At 39.0% G+C, this 19,460-nt stretch overlaps 1 protein-coding gene across 1 annotated transcript in view; it reads right to left on the bottom strand.

The window, feature by feature from the left end:
- Positions 1–282: 282 nt before the first annotated feature.
- vsig8a (V-set and immunoglobulin domain containing 8a) overlaps positions 283–19,460 on the bottom strand; it is a 36,862-nt gene continuing 17,684 nt past the window's right edge. The window contains exons 5-8 of the mRNA XM_074690952.1: positions 19,190–19,342; positions 16,654–16,776; positions 13,869–14,010; positions 283–499 (exon numbers count right to left, since the gene is read on the bottom strand). Of these exons, the coding sequence (XP_074547053.1) occupies positions 283–499; positions 13,869–14,010; positions 16,654–16,776; positions 19,190–19,342 (635 nt within the window). The remainder of the gene's footprint in view (positions 500–13,868; positions 14,011–16,653; positions 16,777–19,189; positions 19,343–19,460) is intronic.

The following is a 19,460-nucleotide window of genomic DNA, read 5'->3' as shown; positions in this document are numbered from 1 at the left end:
CTGGATGTCGGCTTGGTTTTCAAAGCGTAGCAACATTTATGATGAATTGCATGTCAGTCTACGTAGGTTGGCTTCTCCAAATCAAGAGCTACAGGAAAAGTACAGCATAGGTGTGCAGAAGTATAAAACAGGCTAAACTTTCCACATTTACAGATACGAACAATATTTTTACATTTTCTCATTGCAAATCTTTTGTCTCAAACCCAGTGCTCCAACTGTGTTCAAGCTACTTTTTAAACATTTCATTCAAAGCCTCCACAAACCCAGCTCTCTCTTTGATGGTCAGACCGCGTACCCATACTGGCTGTCATATCTGACTGATGTGTATTTGACCGGTGTGTGACCGCTGCTGTCCCCAGAGGGAGTGTGTGTGGAGCTGTCACTGAAAGAGTTCCCTTCGCTCTCGCCAACCTGACAGTAAGAAACCTGTGGGTGCCGACTGGTGCTCCGGCTTGTGTGGCGACTCACGGGGCGGCTTTCAGGAGCAGGAACGTCCTCTCTGATATCACAGGAAAACAAAAGGAGAAATACAACAAGTTAAAACAATTTATTGCAGGATTCAACTGTCTCAAAATACTTCCTAATCTATGTTCATTAATGGTTTAGATTGTTCAAAAGAATATAACAAATCCAAAACATAGGTTATTAAAGTCTGCAGATCTATGCCTTTATAGCTGTATGTTAAACCTAAAACTACGGTTTAATTTTTGCATTGAATAAAGCTGCACAAAATCATTTCCATCATACACTTCAGAAGCTGTTGTAAGATTACTGCTTAGATGCTATAAGGAGGATCTGTTTTAATTGCACTCCCATGCCACCTTGTGGCCTGGAGTCTCTGCACACTATTGTAAATTATGTTCAGCGAGGCATGTGTTTGTTTTTGAATTAAATGGAGATCGGATCAAAACCAAATTTCTTTGTTCAAGACAACTTTTTTACTGGATAAAGCATGCTGAGGTAAGGTATTTATCAGTACAGTTATGTAGGAATACAGGTTGAAACGTGACATCAAGCACACATTGTAGCAAACGGCTATATGTTAGCAACATAGACTAATGTGACAACAAGTAAACATTCAGTTTGAAAGTAGTTTAATAGACTTTTTTTTTTAGCACAGCTGGCAGCCTGGTGCGCCAAGACATGTCTGTAATGTGTAACGTTAGCAAATCCTGGTTATGTCCTGCCAGTCACCTACTAAACTGAGCTAATGTAGCATTTAGCTTGGGCTGTAGCACTCTCCTGTTTAGCTTTCTTCTGCTCTTCGTCAACCAGCGTGGTGTCGTCATAGAGACTTAGACATGTGTAAATACATCCCGTCCTGGTCAACCTGACCTGGAAGCTAAGAAGTAGCCATTCAAAATAACCTGTAACCTGTAATATTGGTGCTGATAATCTCGTTTTAAAGTGTGGATTACTATCAGGCATGTACCTAGAAAGGAGACTTTTTCAAGATCACTTTCAAACTCCTCACAGCCCCTTTAATAACCCAACATCAGTTTGTTTGTGTTGCCCTCTGTGTGCTCGTCTCCATATATACCACATGGCTTTGCAGCACTGTTAAGCATAATCACCCTGCCCTGTATGTTAAGGGCATGTTTGCTTTGTTTGACTATTTCAGTGTGTTTCCCAAGAGCTCATACTTTCTCTGATTCCTTCCTTTCACTCCTCCTCTTTCACTGAAGCATAAAATTTACTCTGGTGTGAAATCAACCATCAAACGCTGACAAGAAGCATACAGTGCAATCTCCCCTCGTCAACACAGCTGCCAACGTTCAAGCTTAGAAGCTTCTCTGCATTCTGAATTTATGTAACTGTGCAGCAGCAGCTGGGATCTGCTTCTCTGTCAAAGATAACACCCGCACATCTGATCGACTTTGGCATTTTCTGATCCAGTGGAGGCCAAAGTCTTGGATTTCAGTGGCGAGGAGACTAAATGTAGTTTTATTTAGCTGATACCAGAGGTTAAGTCTCAAAGTTTGGGGGATGATATTTTTAAGTGTATGGTGTTTGTTGGGAATGCAGTTAGCAAGGTCAAAGAAGAGCTAACTCGAACCATACTCTATATCAAGATTAAAGTCTGACTATGTTTCTCTGTAGTTCTGTCTGCCAGAGAAAATATTTTGTCTAAACTTGAATACATTTACTTTGTGTAAAAAACTGCATTATAGCTACTTTTTTTAATTTGTCAAACATGCTTGGGGAAAAATTATATTAGACACATTTTCTTTGGATGACTCTCCTTTAAAGCTGCTGTGTAGATTTCCTTAGCAGGAATTCGATTTCAATTAAAAGTGTTAGGATTAGATTCAAGTCACTGGATTCTATACAGATCAAAGTGCTCCAACAGCAAATCAATTCTCTGCATGGTTAACAGAAATGCCCCTGCCATCAGCCAAGACCAGTGGTCCCTGTCCCCGAACACTTCAGTCAGCTCCTCTGGAGGGATACCAAGGTGTTCCCAGGCCAGCAGAGAGATATAATCCCTCCAACCTGTTGGTCTCCTCCCAGCTGGGCATGCCCTTAACACCTCCCCAGGGCGGCACTCTACCTATCCATCTATCTGCACCCACGACCTGGACCAAGATAAGTGGTGGATGGATAGATCAGTGGTTAACAGAAATATCTGATCATTCCTGAAAGCATCCAATGATATTTGTTAAATACAAAAGTCTGCATTATTTCTATGTTTCTCTGTTACAGCTTGGGAACAGTGACTTCTGATGTGTGTTTTGTATGTCACTATAACATGGTGTGGTCATTGACTGTACATAGAGTGGACAACGTGGCTCCGCCATTCACGGTTGTACGGTTTTGAAGCCAAAATGCCCCCTGGGACTCTGGGAGAATCTGAGTAGAGACAGGTGACAAAAAACGTTTGAGAATCTAATCTTTTCTTTGCTCTCCCTCTCGACATATTTTACAATCCCCGAAAAAAAAAATACACAAGAACGGCAGCAGCCAATCATCGCTAAACCTGGCGTATAACCTCATTTTTAACCTCTAATAACTTATGAAAATGAAACTTTACAGAATAAAGAAGCCCTTAATACAAGGCAGCCCGATAATATCTTCAAATCACCACAACAATTGGATGCGAGAAACATTTTTACAAGGTGTTAATATTTTTAAAGTTTGACCATAGCCCATTGCGAATGACTGGGAGATGGATTTTTTGACCTATACTGCAACCAGCCACCAGGGGGGGAGCAGTTTTTGTGGTGACCTCCCTTTGAGCCGGGCAAGATGACGTCCGTTTTTTTTACAGTCTATGGGTGTGGTTCCAGCGTTTACCATCTTTGTAGAACCAGCTTTCTACAGGAGACTCAAAGGAAACAGGTCTTCAAAGATCCTGGTTGTAATTGTAATCTTCAAGTTGTAAAAGCTCACCACGGAGTTTGCTCTAATGGTTTGTCATAACGTTGCAGTATTTTTCTACAGCCCCACAGAGCTTACACTCTGCACGTCATCTATTGACTGCTGCAGTTTTACTTCAAAATCCAAAATGTGTCTAAACATCAGCATCTAATGCTGATGGAACCAACTCAAGGTTAGTATCTGCTGCTGAGACTATTTCATTGACATGGCTTTGTATTACTTTATTTACAGTTTTTGTATTAGTTTCCCATTGAGGTCTTTCTGCCTTTATTTCATTTATCTTTTAAGCTTTTTCTTTTAATATTTTACAGGAGGAAGTTTTAATTGGAAAACTTTAATAAAACCACAACATCCCAGGTTCCCCTGTCCAATCAGCAGGCAGAAAAGTTCACGACTCGCTGTTGATTTGTTTGCAGCTGTGAATGTAGATACTGTTTCAGAAAAGTTCAAGCGGAGACCAGATCACACCCAGAAGGTGAGATTATTTTGGGTTTGTCCGTTAAGTGTACAAGAACAGGGCCCCAAAAGTGCCGTATACAAGTATATGATAAATGTTGCTGCAAATTTTATGAATGTATTAACAAACATACCTCGGCTAAGGTGAGTGCTGTGTTTGCATTTTGTTTACACTGCCCCTAAAAAGCCTGAAGCATAGGAAAAAAAAGTGCATTGCTGGATCAGCAGAAATAACTGGCTCTCAAACTCTCACCAGATGATAAGGAGTTAATGCATGGATGTTTTTGCTCCTGATAGGGACTTTTGGTCTTCCCCGATGCATTAACATATTTTTATAGATGTCGAGTGTAGGGTACTTGAACTGAGTTGATACTTTGCATGACTCATCTCTAAACTTTTTCACCCCACTCCAGCTGCAGTTTTTACTTTATATCCTCACCACAATGACATGTAAGAGTAGCCATTGTCACGGCGTGAATGATTTTTGCTTTTTTTTTTGTTTGTTTTTTTACCAAGAGCATTCACTTCATTGCCGTGTTCATGTGAGGAGGGTTGTACTCCTGCATGTCACAGATATGGAGAAGCTCTGTCAGGATCATGGCTTGGAGTGCTTCTCTGTCCTCCCACACTGACACCGCTCCTGTTTCATCCATCTGCTTTGAAAGCACGTGGGCTGTTCAACTGCACATGAACTTTAACTCCAAATTATTTGGGAGACATTGTTTACTTGCATGAGGCTGAAATCCTCTCAGAGGTGTCAGGGAGGCCAGCAGCCTTTGAGCCAGAGAACCGCAGCCTGCAGATTGAAACACATTTTCCCCGTGCTGCCTTTTCCAGCGAGTTACAGGTTTGGCGTGTTGTAGCATGAGACAGGGTTCTTGAGTTTCATCATTTTGACTCACAACTGTTCAGAGAAACATGCACATCACATTCACATGTAGATTGTAGAGCTGTCTCAAAACAGTTGGCTTTTATCCGACTCAAATTTAATTTCCTGAATCCAAAAACAGAAGTTCAGACTGGAAACCTACATATTTTTAAAGCTAAGGTCTTCTTTACCTGATCTTTATTTATTTTAAAAGTCCCATGACATGAGAAAAGAAAAAGGTTTTATCAATGAAATTCAGATCTGAGCTCTTCCTCATGAGCAGGCTGCCAACAACTTGCAATACTTGGCTATTCATATTTGTAAGTCTGCAATTTTTGGGCATAAATAAATTAGACTTAGGTCAGTTCTTAAAAACGGGCAAAGTTAACCGAGACGAGAACTCAATGAAGCTATGGTTTGCCTTGTTTTGTGGTCAAGTTGAAAAAACACAAAAACCCACAATGTCAATTAAAACCTAGATTTCAAGACATCTATTGACTAAGAAACTATTCTGATATTCGACAGTCCTGGCGATATTACCCATACAGTAGCAGCATTGTATTTTCTGTTGTCATCAGGGACGCTATGACTGATATAAAATTACCATATGACCTTTTCGAGGCCTGGACCCTAATGGTGATTGGTGTGTTTGGGTCAGATTGGATGAATACAAGGGACATACAAAATCTACACCCTTAGAACTTTCACAGATGCTCATAAGATTTCGGATAATCCCGAGAAAAGGACCCCTGTAAGAGTCTAGTGAAAGCGCTATTTCTCACCAGTTATTCCAAACTACAACTTACTTCATTTCAACACAATGTTAGGAGACTTTTTTGTAGGTCTCAGGGACCTGGATGTGTGTAGAATAGATAAACTTTAAGGGTGAAACTTTCTAGAGCAGTGGTTCTCAAACTTTTTTCAGTGATGTACACCCTGGGAATTTTTTAATTATTTAGTTTATCTTCTGTCAAGTATGTCCTAACATGCACAAAGCAGTTTTGGCTGTTGTTTAGTGTCTATTGGATATAATATTCAATTTTTAAACTTTAAATCATATTGGATTCAAACATTGATTGAATAAATGGTGTTAAATGAATTTTACTTGGCTGCTGTTTTTTAAAAATGCCTTTTTACATCTTGCGTATCCCCTGGAGTGCCCTCACTTACCTCCATTTGGGAACCACTGCTCTGGTGGACCCTAGTTCCTAAAGCCTAGGAACTATCAGGCCAAATTCTACAAAATGGATGGGAACCAACTACTGATGTTTGGTGTGTTTTACCATTAAAGGAACAAGTACTGATGACGTACCATATACGTTTTATTGTATGCTGATATATACACCGTACAACAATATTGTTGTGATGTGTTATCTTAATACACATAGTTACTCAAACTAAAACAACTTCTAAGGCACTCGATGTTCAGCTTTGCTTTGCCAGCTGACTGACAAACATTGTGAAACGTACAAAAAATACTTTATATTCAATGCCTACATTTACAGTTGTTTTTTTAATGACTCTTATGCCCATATTGTGTATGTTTTCTATATTTTTAACACTTGAATTTTGAATGGGAGTAGCTTTCAACTAAAAGACAGTTTCCCCTTGGTCATCAAAAAAGTATTTCTGATCCTAAGATCTGTCAATGGAAGAGGAACATTTAGAGGTGGCTTTGACTTTAACTGTTATTTTGACCATCTGTCGAAGAGAACTACATTTTAGAATTGATATTTCTCTAACTACAGATAGATTTTGTATTAGATGGCGATGTTGGTAGTATTAGATTGAAAAGCCATTACTTTCTCTCTAATGTTTGACCTCCACAGTTGATGGTCGTCATAAAGGGAGATGAACGTCACAGACAGAAGCATTATTTTACCTTTGTGCTCTTGCAGAAACAATCATATTATTGCAAGAGTGCACAAATGTCTCCTCATGGGGGAAGTGTAATGGTTTATTTCCTTGTTACATAATTTTATGATACACATTTAGTCAAGGAGTTACGTTCACTGAGCCACATGAGAAATTGTTTCTTTATGAGTGTCTTTCATAAATAAACTGTATCAAAATTTAGTATCACAGATGAAGCCTTCACATGTGTCTAAGGATGAGTACTGACGCAGTTTATGTGATAGGAATAGAAAAGAAGACACGACACTGACAGGAAATGTAATTTTAATTACAGTGTTTTGGCACTCAAGTGCGGGACTCTGACTCGAGTCTTATCCAAGTCCAACACACCAAATTCTACTCAGTCTGAAGCACTGGCTGCTTTTAGACCCTAACAATTGTAAAACACATTCAGACTTGTGCAGTATATTCATACTGACTGTTTTGATTTTAGATTTTTATTCCATTTTTAAAATTCTGTTTCTTCAGTGTTGAGCAAGGACTGGCATTTTTATTCACCTGAGTGCACACTTGAATGCTGTCTTGTTTTGCAAGAGTTTGTTTAAAATTTATGATCAGTAGAGGTTGGGCTGCAGGTGTTTGGAGTTTACACAATACTTGAATGAAATTGATGAATATGGTAGCAATTCTGCACAACACACAGCACTGTAGCTCCATTGATAATTTAAATCTACATACAATCCATACAGAATTATGTTAGAGTCTAGTATTGTGGAAAAAAAGGTGTCTCCTACCTTTTTGTAATTGGTACTCTACAATGAGGACTGTAGTAAATGAAGTCTACAAGTTGCTTCAAAATTTGGCAACAGCCTTTTTTTTCTCTCCAAAACTTGATACAGGTCTATTAATCTCTGAAGGAATGGTTTGAAAAGACAAGTATACTGTTGAGTCATGGCTGAGGGCGGAGTGTCCTTGTGGGGGAAAGCAATCCTTTTCTTTTATGCTAACGCTAACAAGCTGGCATACACTGAGTCATAACTGACAATGGATAAAGAGTGAGACATTCATATACTAAACAGGAAATGTCTGGATTGTTGTCTGTATGTTAAAAGACTGGACTAATAATCTGACTTACACTCTCGCAGATAATATTCACTACCAGACAGGGGCAAAAATCCCTTTTCGTTGTTGGGGGGGGGGCAATAAACAGTAAAATTTCAGAGATTAATTTCTGGGAGGGACATAAAAAGAAAATGCTATTTATTTAGCTGTGTTGTTTGTCCTCAACTGGCAATTCCAAGTGATAGGTGTCAATTACACCAGTTGTGACTAAGCAGAATTTCTTTTCTCAACTGCCTGGCCGCATGCACATACAAACACAAACCCACACACACACACACACACACACACACACACACACACACACACACACACACACACACACACATATACAAACACAAACACAGAGAGATTAAGGAGAGGATAACTCCCAACTATGGATAATCAGCTTAGATTTAATTTTCCTTTAGTTCATGAGAAATGTTTTGGCATGAATGTGGAAGCGACACGTCCACAACACACATGAACTCAATATTCAGTATTTTATATCCAAATTAATGAAAAAAGTGTTGATTTTAATTGTAGGACAGTAAGAGGTGTAAATTAACAGTCAGAATGTAATTAGAAACTGGATCCGTGACTACTATATTTTTAAATCGATAAATCTAGAATAGAAAATACAACTAGAATAAATAATGGCTTGCATCAATGAATTCATAACTCTGGACAATATCTCACTAGAGGCGTCTTAAATAGTTTAATATTAGTGTCATGACTCATAAATGAGAGGATGAGAATGTCAGCATGCCACCTGTCTGTCTTATCTAACTGTGACAGCCTTTTGCATTATAGAGGAGAGGCTGTTTGCCAGGCAGCAGCAAATGGTGTGATAATTAACTTATAAATTGTTCAGTGTTTTAATATACTTATTTGCAATCCTTAGCGCTCTGTAGTCTGTGTCTGTGTGTGGGAACCACATTGGATGGAAAGCTTAACCAGCGTCTTGTGTTTATATAAAGCATACTGTCAGACTTCGGACAAAGGAGTTGACATTTGCTTTTCATTTTCTCTGTGTGTCTGTTGAACAAGTGAAGTTATAATTGTTAAGTCTTTACTTTACCCAATCTGCTCTGTCTGTATGTGTGTATTTGTGTGCGCGTGTGTGTGCTGCAGCAGCATCCGTGCCGGGAGAAAGAGATTGGAATCGAACCACTGAGAGGATTTCTAGGGGAGTAGTTAAAGTATAGTTAAAATTGTCAAACAATGTGTTTTAAGTCGCATGACTTGTATAACACCATAAAAAATTACTATTGGAAAATTAATTACTACTGGTTTTTTTTTTTTGGTTTTTTTTTTTTTGGGGGGGGGGCAACTTTATGGAAGTGGGGACACCCCCCACCCTCCTGGAATTTGCGCCTATGCTACCAGAGACAGTATTACATTTACCGTAGATGTAATGAATTGGACGACCAAGTCCACAGACACAGTGGGCTGTGCTTTGGTTTGTTGATAAAGCTCTAGATTCTGATTCTGATATATAAGTCTATTTATCACACAGAAGGGACCACACAGCAGCTTCTTAGCATTGTGACTGTGTTCATTTCCCCCCACAGCATAAACCAGACTTGACTTTTTTGGGGGTGCTGACCATGGTCCACCATGGTAGTCTCCATGTTGTCACCTATCTGTTCCCGATAGCGTGGAATAGATCAAATGGTAAATGGTAAATGGAGCAGTAATTATACAGCACTTTCCTAGCTTCTCAGACTAACACTTTAAACTTACACGGCTAGTCTTATTCCCATCTACACCACATCCACACACTGATGGCAGTTCTATTGGAAACCATCAATTTTAACTAACACATTCACACCCATCCACACACAACTGACCAACAGTTGGAGCAATTCGTGGTTCAGTGTCTTGTCACATTTGGACAAAATACTTCATATTTAATGCCTGCATTTATTTATTTATGTGTATATGGCTCTTGTGCTTATATTTTGTATGTTTCCTATATTTAAACACTTGAATTTTGAATGGGACTAGCAATCAACCAAAAAGCAATTTCCTCTTGGAGATCAATAAAGTATTTCTAATTCTAAGATCTGTCAATGGAACGGTCACATTTAGAGGTTGCTTTGACTTAAACTGTTTTTTGACGGCCTGTTAAAGAGATGGAGAGTTATCAATGCATTTTAGAACTGCTCAAGGACATTTCAGCTTGTAACTGCAAGAGCTGGAATTAAACCCCCAACCTTCCAATTGAGAGGTGACAACTCTACCACTGAGCCACAGCCATAGCTGCTCTTGGACCAGTCTGCCATATTTGATATCATGCCAACTTTGAGCCTCATTTCTAACAGCTATAGGGTGGCCGTTGGTCATGTGAGCTGAGCTGTGCCTCTTATTGGCCAATTAAATGATACCAATACCTGCTAAACCGCTGGGTTAGAAAAATATCACCCCTGTAAAAAAATGTGTCAGCAGCAAAGTTAGCATATTGGACCCACGCTCTTTTTGGAAACTGGCTGTAAATGGGCTTTACAAGTGGTTTTCTGTTTTTTGGCTGGGTGTGTGTGTGATTCTCGATGAACACCAACTTCCACATAGGCTTCTTTTTTTTCTAAAGTGGATGTTGCCCCTTGGTGCCGACTTTGTCCATGAACTTAAACTAGAAGCTGGAGAGCTCAATGAATTACATAAAAGCTTCTTTTGTGTCTTTAGGTCACTCATAGTGCAACAGCCAGCCTTCTAAAAGCTTGGCACAAAGGTGTGACACAAAAAGTAACAGCTAGACCATCTTTTAAAATGGTGGCAAAAAGCCCATGACAGCAGTTCACAAATCAATGCACTATGTTTCCTGTCCTGGTTTGGCCAGAACTGGACTGAAATGAAATGGTTATTCTGGGTACTTTTTGTTTCAGACTTTTTTTTATATATTATTTTTGTGGCACAGCAAACGCTAAAATACCTCCATGTTGCCTGGGAACTGCTCAGAGCTGATGAAACAGTCTGGCACGAAAACGAGAACAAAAAAGGCAAATTGTCATTGTACATTTTGGTTCTGGAGAGCAGATTTAATCACAGTTTTAGCTTCAGTTTAACAAATATTTATGAGAACTGGATCATTCAAGCAAAAAAAAAGCATGTTTTTGGAAATATTAAACCTTTTCTCTGGCCAGCAGCGCCTGCTTGTTATTTCTCATCTTTTATGAATTTAAATCAGAACCATTAATGTGTTTGCTGAATGTGTGTCCTGGATTAACCCAACCAAAAGTCTAGCTCTAGCTAAAAGGTGTCACTGCAACCCAGCACTTGCTTTGTAGTGTTCTCAAAAAGCAGTTTTCATCTTCTCTAGATTTGAAGTGCCATGAGATGAATTTTGTCATCATCTGGTGTTGTATGAATAGAAACGTAATGATCAACTGAAAGCTTACACTCAACTAGCTGAAGTACATCCTTCACTTATTTTCATATCCAAGAAAATCTATTATAATCAGAGGCAAGAATCAGAAATGTCACCTCGCACAGTCGTGCAAGGCTTAATATGTCTATATTAATGCTGCAAGTGGAACGCAAACAGAACTGAGAGTGTTTTTTGATACGAGGGAGCCTCTTATGTTTCTGAATCTGAAGAGAGATGGAGGAGAGCAACAGGAAGAAAGGCTTGGTAACTTTTAATGAATCCAGCTCAGGCTTTCAGATGCAGCATGCAGCTGAACTCAGGTTATTTATAATGGCAGCCGTTATATTTGCATCATTATCTACCTGAGAAAAACCTGATTGTTTTGCACATCATGTGAAATCTCAAGCATTCTGCACAATGTGGGACTTTATAGGAGAATGTAAAGAGCTCTATTTTAAGTGTTCTAATTATTACAAAGTGTGTGGACTTTACAGTTGTTCTTAGTTGCTTTGGTGCATTTCTTGAATCATCCTTGAAATTTGCAGAACAGTAAGTGTATTTCTCAGAGCAGTTTTTACAAATAGCAAAACACCATGGATTACCTGCAAAAGTCAGTCTCTTTCTCAAAACCTTTAGTTCATCTCTCAAAAGTAAATTTCCTTGTTAGTGAATGTGTCAGTGGATCAGAATGACGAGTCCATTTATCATTGTACGGTTTTGAAGCCAAAATACCCCCATTGTCGTTGCTAGGCGCTGCCCAAGTAGCTGCCTGTTGCAGTAGCTCTCTCGTCTTTGTCCGTTTTTTGTAATTTTTTCATCTCTTTTTCGTCATCTTTGTATTTGGAGTGGATCACTACTTTGTATGGTTCATTGTTGGTCATGGACACCAAACTTTTTGTGGCTTCAGTGATATTTTTACTACTTTCCTCCTGTGTTTGTCTGGAGATCCTACATGTAACCATGGCTGCATTGTTTAGATGTGAAATTAGCTGTTAGCAGCCTGTAGCATGTCAATGCTAACTAGTGTAGGGCTTGATGATTTCCCTCGAGGTGAGGAGGAGGAGGTGAGGACGACGTGCTGGTTTTCGGGTGTGAGCTGGGAGGTGACGACGTGGACCTGTCCTTCCATCCATCGTTGTTGGGAACGTGGGATCTATCTCCTGTGGGATGGACGAGCTAGCTGTGCTAACCCAGTGGCATCGTGCTGTTCACGTGGCTGATAGAGCTGACATCGGACGCCGGCGCCACATTGGAGGAGCTTCACCTGCTGTGGGCAGACAGGATCCAGGAGACAGAGACTGAACAGACTGCTGGGGAGGCTCAGTCCTGGACCCTGTGGAGGTGGAGACTGGCTGGGCTGTAGAGTGGTGGACGGGATGTCGTCATCTATTTTCTTGTGGACCTTTTTGCACTTTCTATACACTTTCTTACTTTTGTTGTATTGATTGCTGCTGTGACTCCTGAATTTCCCCTTGGGGATAAAAAAAATATTTTCTATTTATATTTATATTTATATTGTTAGCCCTTGTGCAGCCAGAGTCCGCCCAGTAGACACTGTGAGGGATTCTGGGAGTTTTTAACCTCTAATAACTAATGAAAACAAAACTTTTCAGAAAAAGAGGACTTGAATACAAGGTAGCCAAATAATATCTTCAAATCACTACAATAATCGGATGTGAGAAACATTTCTATGAGGTGAATTAATTTTTTGAAGTTTGACCACAGCCCATCTGGAATGACTGGGGAGATGGATTTTTTGACCTAGACTGCAGCCAGCCATCAGGGGGAGCTGTTTTGTGGCAACTTCACTTAGAGCTGAACCACATGACGTCCATTTTTTTTTTTTTTTTTTTTTTTTACAGTATGGATAGGACAGCCAAAGTGCTCAGTCATTTCGTCAGTATATCAGTTTACTCTGATGTAAACTATGTCTAAAGTTGTGATGACAGTTATTGTAAATTGTAAGTTATATCTTAGTTTGTGGGAGATTGATTACAAGAGACTGGCCAATATTCGAATTTTCACTTTCACTGTTAGTGCTGCAATTTGTTGACCTTCCCCATCACTGTGATGAACATTGAACAGTCTCTTTAGGGAAAACTGTTCACACAGTCCTGCACCGTCTTCCTGCATCTCCTTATGTTCCTGTGTGTTGGGCCATTAATTCTCATCCACATCACAACAAAGAGCTTCCCTGTCCACAAAAAGTCTGAATGAATGAAGACACAGCTGTTCTCCCAACCTATCCCTGCATTGTTCAACCAACTTGGGCCATTGTAAGCTGATGATTGAGAACATGGTCAAGGAGTGTGATAGATCTTTATTTACCAAAGCAACTGAGAAAAACTGTAATCATCTGAAAGAAGTCTTACACTAATTTTCAAACGTCTTAAATTTGATGTATACAAGCCACTCATCTTTACTTCGGCTTCATGTTTTGTTCCTTTATCTGAATGGCTTTGATGCACGTTGTGTACCGCACATTTATAATTGCCTCTGTCTTCTAAGGTTTTGTTGATGCCTCGTTTTTGATGTCTCTTCTCACTTGTCTAAAGAATAATTAATGCTGACATACGCTGATAAAAATCCCAGTTAAATCAAGTCTCCATAAACTTCAACATGAACTTGTAATTTGACAGCACTGCTTGACGCTAACAGAAGCAGAAGTTTCTCACTCTTGGGGTTTTTTGGTGGGGGGTGGAGATGAACAGTAGGAGAAACTTGTCAGACACTGTGTGCATTTGTTCCCCCCTCGCAGCGGATCACTTATCTAACCGTCAAGCTGCAGACACCTTCAAATGCGTGCCCTGATATCTCTCCTGGAGCTGCGGAGCGGCGCCGTACCTGATCTCATTGGAAAACTCCTTTTCATAGCGATGTCTGCTGCTCAGCTTCCAGAATAAAAGCACAATGAAGACCAGCAGGATGAAGATGAGGAGCACAGAGCCCACGACGGTGCCGACTATCACTGCTGCTCTGTTTGGAGCTGTGAAATCAGCATGAATAACAGAGAATTATTCTCTCAGAAAAACTGTGGCAGGGGAGAAGAGAGTGTGAGGAATTCATTATGCTCTATTATACTTATTCTGCAGTGGATCCTGGCTCAGTTGGCATATTAGCCCTCAAAGTTAGATAATGTCTACTCAATACTGGCGTTATTACCATGGTGCAATGAAAATTACAGATTGTTAAAATGTCAACTTTTGATAAGGAAGAAGAAATAAAACATTTTTTTTTTTTTTTTTTTACAGTAACAACTTACTTTCTTTCTGCCAAGAATAGAGCTGTTCCTTAACGTTTGTTAGCCGAGTAAAGCACAAAGACTTGAAACAGCAAGTTTGGCTTTGCCTGACAAGACCAAATGTACTGGTAATAACTGTACAGAAGGGACTTAGGGCAACTGAAAAAAAGATAAATGATAATTTAGAAAAAAATCTAGTGACAATTTTTTTCTGTGAAAAAAGTCTGAAATTTGAGATTAAAGTCAAAATTTTGACTTTTTTATCAGAATCCTGACTTTTGTCCCAGAAAAAAAAGTAATAAAAACATTTTTTTTTTTCTTTTTTTCGTCGCCTTACTCCTCTACTGTAGAACTGGATGTTCAAAAATTTACAAATGATTTATAAATCATTCAAAGCATGTTAACATTATTTTATAGTTTTACAAGGGGTTTGTGTGGATATTAAACCCCACCCCTTCTTGCAGCTGTGTCTGATTTCATCAGTGTCATACGTGATGTCACTGTAGCCCTCGTGGGGTTTGGCTGCTACAGCTCTCACAGTCTTAGCTTTTAATGTACGCTCATTAAAGAGACAGGAGGTGTCCTGTCCTCACCTCAGGTCTTGGCATCCCACAAAGGCTCGAGGGAGGGCAAGGGGTTCCCAGAACAAAGCCACACCACATTATACGACTAACTGTACACAAATGACTAATTATTTCTGGCAAGAGTGGTCCTGACTTAACTATTTATTTTGGCCCAGTGCAGCATCCTTGTGTGGTTAAAGCTGGCTGCCATGGCAACCTTTATTAATTCTGTGCAGAATGTTTCGAAACCGTCTTCACTTTCTTTGCTTTCTTTTAAGGATGATCAAGTGCACTTTTTTTAAGTCAGAAAATCTATAAATAAAATACTGATCTTCCTTTTTTTTGTCCTGTACTTATAGACTTACTTTTTTTTTTCTAAACAGACAGGGAGCTAAATCTACTGAAGAGGATTATGGCCACGAAAGAAAATTAAAAGGAAGCTCCAAATCTTTTTTAATCACTATTTTTTCTCTGCGAAAAAAGTCAGAATTTTAAGATTGAAGTGTGAATTTTAAGATTAATGGAAGAGGACTAGGGCCACTGAAAACGCAGAGACAAAACAGTCTTTAACAGTTTTAATTTATCTACATTTCTTTCTTTTCTTTTTTCTCAGACTAAGAATTAAGAGGGAAAAGGTCAAAATTCTGGCCACTGGAAAAAAAAAAAGAATTAAACCCCCCCCCAAAAAAATAAATAAATAAATAAATAAATAAATTAAAAAAAAAATTAAAAAAAACTGAATTCTGAGATTAAAGTCAGAAATCTGACTTTTTAGAAATAAATAAATAAATCATAAATATTATATATATATATATATATATATATATATATATATATATATATATATATATATATATATATATATATATATATATATATATAGATAGATAGATAGATAGATAGATAGATAGATAGATAGATAGATAGATAGATAGATAGATAGATATAGATATAGATTTTTTTTTTCTTTCAGTTGCCCTAATCCTCTCCTGTAGATTTTGATCACATTGGATAATACTGTGTAAATGTCTTTGCAGATGCTTTGGTCAGAGCTGCTGAACTGGGACAGCATGCCACATGGAAATGAATGATCCTCTGCCTGCAGCCAAAGATCTCTGCACAAGGAGCTGAAGTTATGGACTCAACAAGATGTACTATGGAGGTCTGCTACATTGATCACAAGGAACATGGAGACAAACTTATTTTATGGATTCACGGTGAGAAGCGCGCCTGTTTGAGTCTTAACCTAGATATGATTTATTCCATAATATTACACTAAATCACTGACTGCACTCCCTCTGGTGCACTTGCAGTCCCTAGATTCATTCCCTGTGAGACAGCTCTGGTATTTCTCTACTCTCTGTCTTGTTCATAGATGCTGTAATGAGTCCAACTATTTTCCGTTCCTGTCATTTTTCGTCTCATTTACACTTTATCGAGCTAATAGGGTCTGTTGACATTCGAGGCAACGGGATCACATCACTATCAGTCATGAGTAACTCTGTAACTGAACAGCAGAAAGTCAGAAGGAGAAAGCAGAAGGCCAGAGTCTGTCTGTTGTGATGACACTGATTTTACCTGACTCCACTTTGACCTTCTCCTGACATCGTTAGACAACATAAGAAGGATGAAACAGTGATGTTTCTGAGCAACACCGTTACATTCTTAAGAGTGAAAACTGGAGCAACTGGGGGATTTATGGCACAACTACAAAGAGAGAAGACTAAAGAGGATGAGATCTGGGTCTTTTGTGATCACATGGATGCGTCATGTGTGATGTATGTGGACTAGAGTGTTTGTGTTGGGGTGTGTGTGTGATCCTCACGTTTGCTCGCTTTCAGGTTGATCCTGCAGTGCTCGGCTCCAACTGCATTGTTTGCTTCACAAAGGTAGATCCCTGCAAAGCTCAGTGAGTGGTTGCTGATTCTCAGTTCCCCTGTTGCGCTGTCTGAGGGAACACACACACACACACACGCACACACAAATACAGATTAACTCATGTACTGTACATGTGCTGAGCACAGGACCTCAGGATGCTACATGTTTTCTATTAAAAAAAAAGGGTTACAAAGATGCAAAGTCAAAGCAACCAAGTAGTTGATTACACCAGGTATGCATGTGTTTGAGGGGGGAAACAGTTTTCTCCCAAACCTTGCCTGAATGCTTCTCACCAAATTAGGATATTGTGGAAAAGTTCATCTAATTTAGCGGTTCAGTTTGAAAACTGAAACTCAGATATAGCTTCAGTACAGCCCTGCTGAAATATTTCAAGCACTGATTTATTTCAATTGATGATTATGGCTTAGTGATGGGTACTGAATTAGGCACTTTTATAGGTACCGACCAAATTCTCCCAAAAGTACAGGGTACCGATTCACGTAGAATCAAAAGGTACCATGTTCAGGTACCTAAATGCATTCTTGTGACTGTGAGGGAGTGGGGGAGTAGGTGATTTTCCATGCTGGACATGAACACAGCATTGCAAGGTTATATATTGACGAACGCATTTGGTAGATTGAAAACACAATAAACACAAAAGAAAGTTTTGAAAATTGGAACCGTTGAGTACCGGTACCGATTGCCAGATACCAGGCATGGGTACCATATTGTTTCAAATGTGAAAGGTACCCATCATTACTCACGGTAACTTGCTATAACAAAATACCAGAAAACTGTGAAAAGGTTCAATGTAGGAAACTCCTTGTGTCACACTCTAATCAGCTGATTGACTACACTGCAAAACGCTGAAATTTTATCTAGCATTTTGTATTTTGTATGGAACAAAAAATGTTTGCTCGAAAATTTGCTTAAAACTAGCATCATGTCTTAATACAAGTAACTTTTTTTCTTGTTCCATTGGTAGATTTTTTTTACTTGTACAAAGGAATTCAGACCTGTTTTTTGTCTTTAAATAACTTTGACATTAACTAAGACATTTTTCTGGACTGGTCAGGTGACTGTGGCTCATATCGTATTGGGATTCTTTGATAATTACGATTTAGACACCATAGATTGTACAATAAAAGGACATGGTGTCTGACATCACTGGTTGGTTTCTGAAACAGAGTTTTGGAGCAAATTGTCGACAGAGGCCATATTGGAAATAAGGTGGGCTTTGAGCCTACACACTAACAGCCATAGAGCTGCTGCCTGTCAATCAGCCGAGCTGTGCCTCTGATGGGGTTAACTTGTGTTGTTTATATCTTCTAAACTGCTGAGTCAGACAGAAATTCACCCCCTGTACAATGTGTGCCATAAGCCACTCAGATGGGACACTGCAAAAAAACTGAAATCTTATCACAAGAAAATGTCTTTCTAGACTTAATATGAGCCACATACACATGACCAGTCCAGAAAAATGTCGTTTCAAGTTATTTAAAGAAAAAAAAGTGAGATCTGAAATGTTGTAACTAGTAGAAAAAATATGCCAATGGAAGAAGGGAAAAAGTGACTTGTATTACAACAATCTATTTTCAAGCAATTTTTTTTAGCATTTTTTTCTTGTTCAGATGTTTTTTCTTTTTTTTCTTTTTTTTTTTTTTAGTTATTAGCAATTCTGACCTCATTTTTTTTGTCTTTTTTGTCAAGTGTAATAACAAAACTTTTACTTAAGACAAAAACACTTGATAAGATTTCAGGGGTTTTTTTTGCAGTGGAGACATTTTCGTATCAGAATGTAAACATGTTTTTTTTTTTTTTTTCCTTTTTTTTCTCTTTAGCTTGGGCTGAATGTGGTTTCTGGTGCTTCTGGACCCAGCCTCAAGTGGACACTCCCTGAACTACAGATTTAAGCACTTTGCATTGCCTCATGTTTTTAGACGACAGGTTGCCACTTGTTTAATTAACACTTACTTAAGTCATTATTGCTTCTTTCATCTATGAAAAAAGTTTCACAAATGTGCTTTAAAAGTGTTAAAATTCAGAATCTGTAGGACAGTTCCTGTGAAGAGAGTGTAAGAGGACGAACGGATCAGCACCATGCTCTCTTGGTCCTTATTGGTATTCATCTGATCACAGTTTGGCTTTGTCTTATCTGTATGAAAGTATGGCTAAAATTCTGCTCTCAGACTTTGTCTTTGATAAACTTTAACTCTATTCTCAGCACCTCAGTCTTTGGTCTGACTATAAAGAATGGTAGATAACCAAATGGACTTCTGGGCACAGTAAGAAATGTCAAAGAACAATGTTCAGCTGAGTCGCTTTAGTGTATGGAGTTACTATGGTTTCTGAATGTGAGCTACTTCTGTTCCTTCCTCTATCTCTAACACACACACACACACACACACAAACACACACACACTAAGTGCTCTTTGTCCTGCTCTATGTAGTTACATCTCGGTGTCAGCAGAGGTCACACTTACTCTGTGTGGCTGCAGCAGGGATAGGCCCTCCAAATTCTCTCCTCCAAGAGTATTTCAAGGGAGTGGAGCCTGTTGCAGAATTGCAGTGCAGAGACACAGGCCCCCCGATCAGCTCCCCTCCTTCCACCCAGCATTTAGGCACAGACGGCTTGGCTGAAATCAAACAACAAATGGATAATTTCATGCTGCCATTTCCATTCCACTTCCCTGCAAAACGCTACAGCTCTACTGCCTCAGGATGAAAGTGGAGGGCAGTATTTTTACCTTGGCT

This window comes from Halichoeres trimaculatus, unplaced genomic scaffold (genome assembly GCF_033239565.1).
Source record: "Halichoeres trimaculatus isolate MK-OKI-2021-1 unplaced genomic scaffold, fHalTri1.1 fHalTri1_scaffold_16, whole genome shotgun sequence".
In the NCBI taxonomy this organism is placed as follows: Eukaryota; Metazoa; Chordata; class Actinopteri; order Labriformes; family Labridae; genus Halichoeres; species Halichoeres trimaculatus.
Note: the sequence above shows the minus strand (reverse complement) of the source record. Positions and strands in the feature narration are given on the sequence as shown.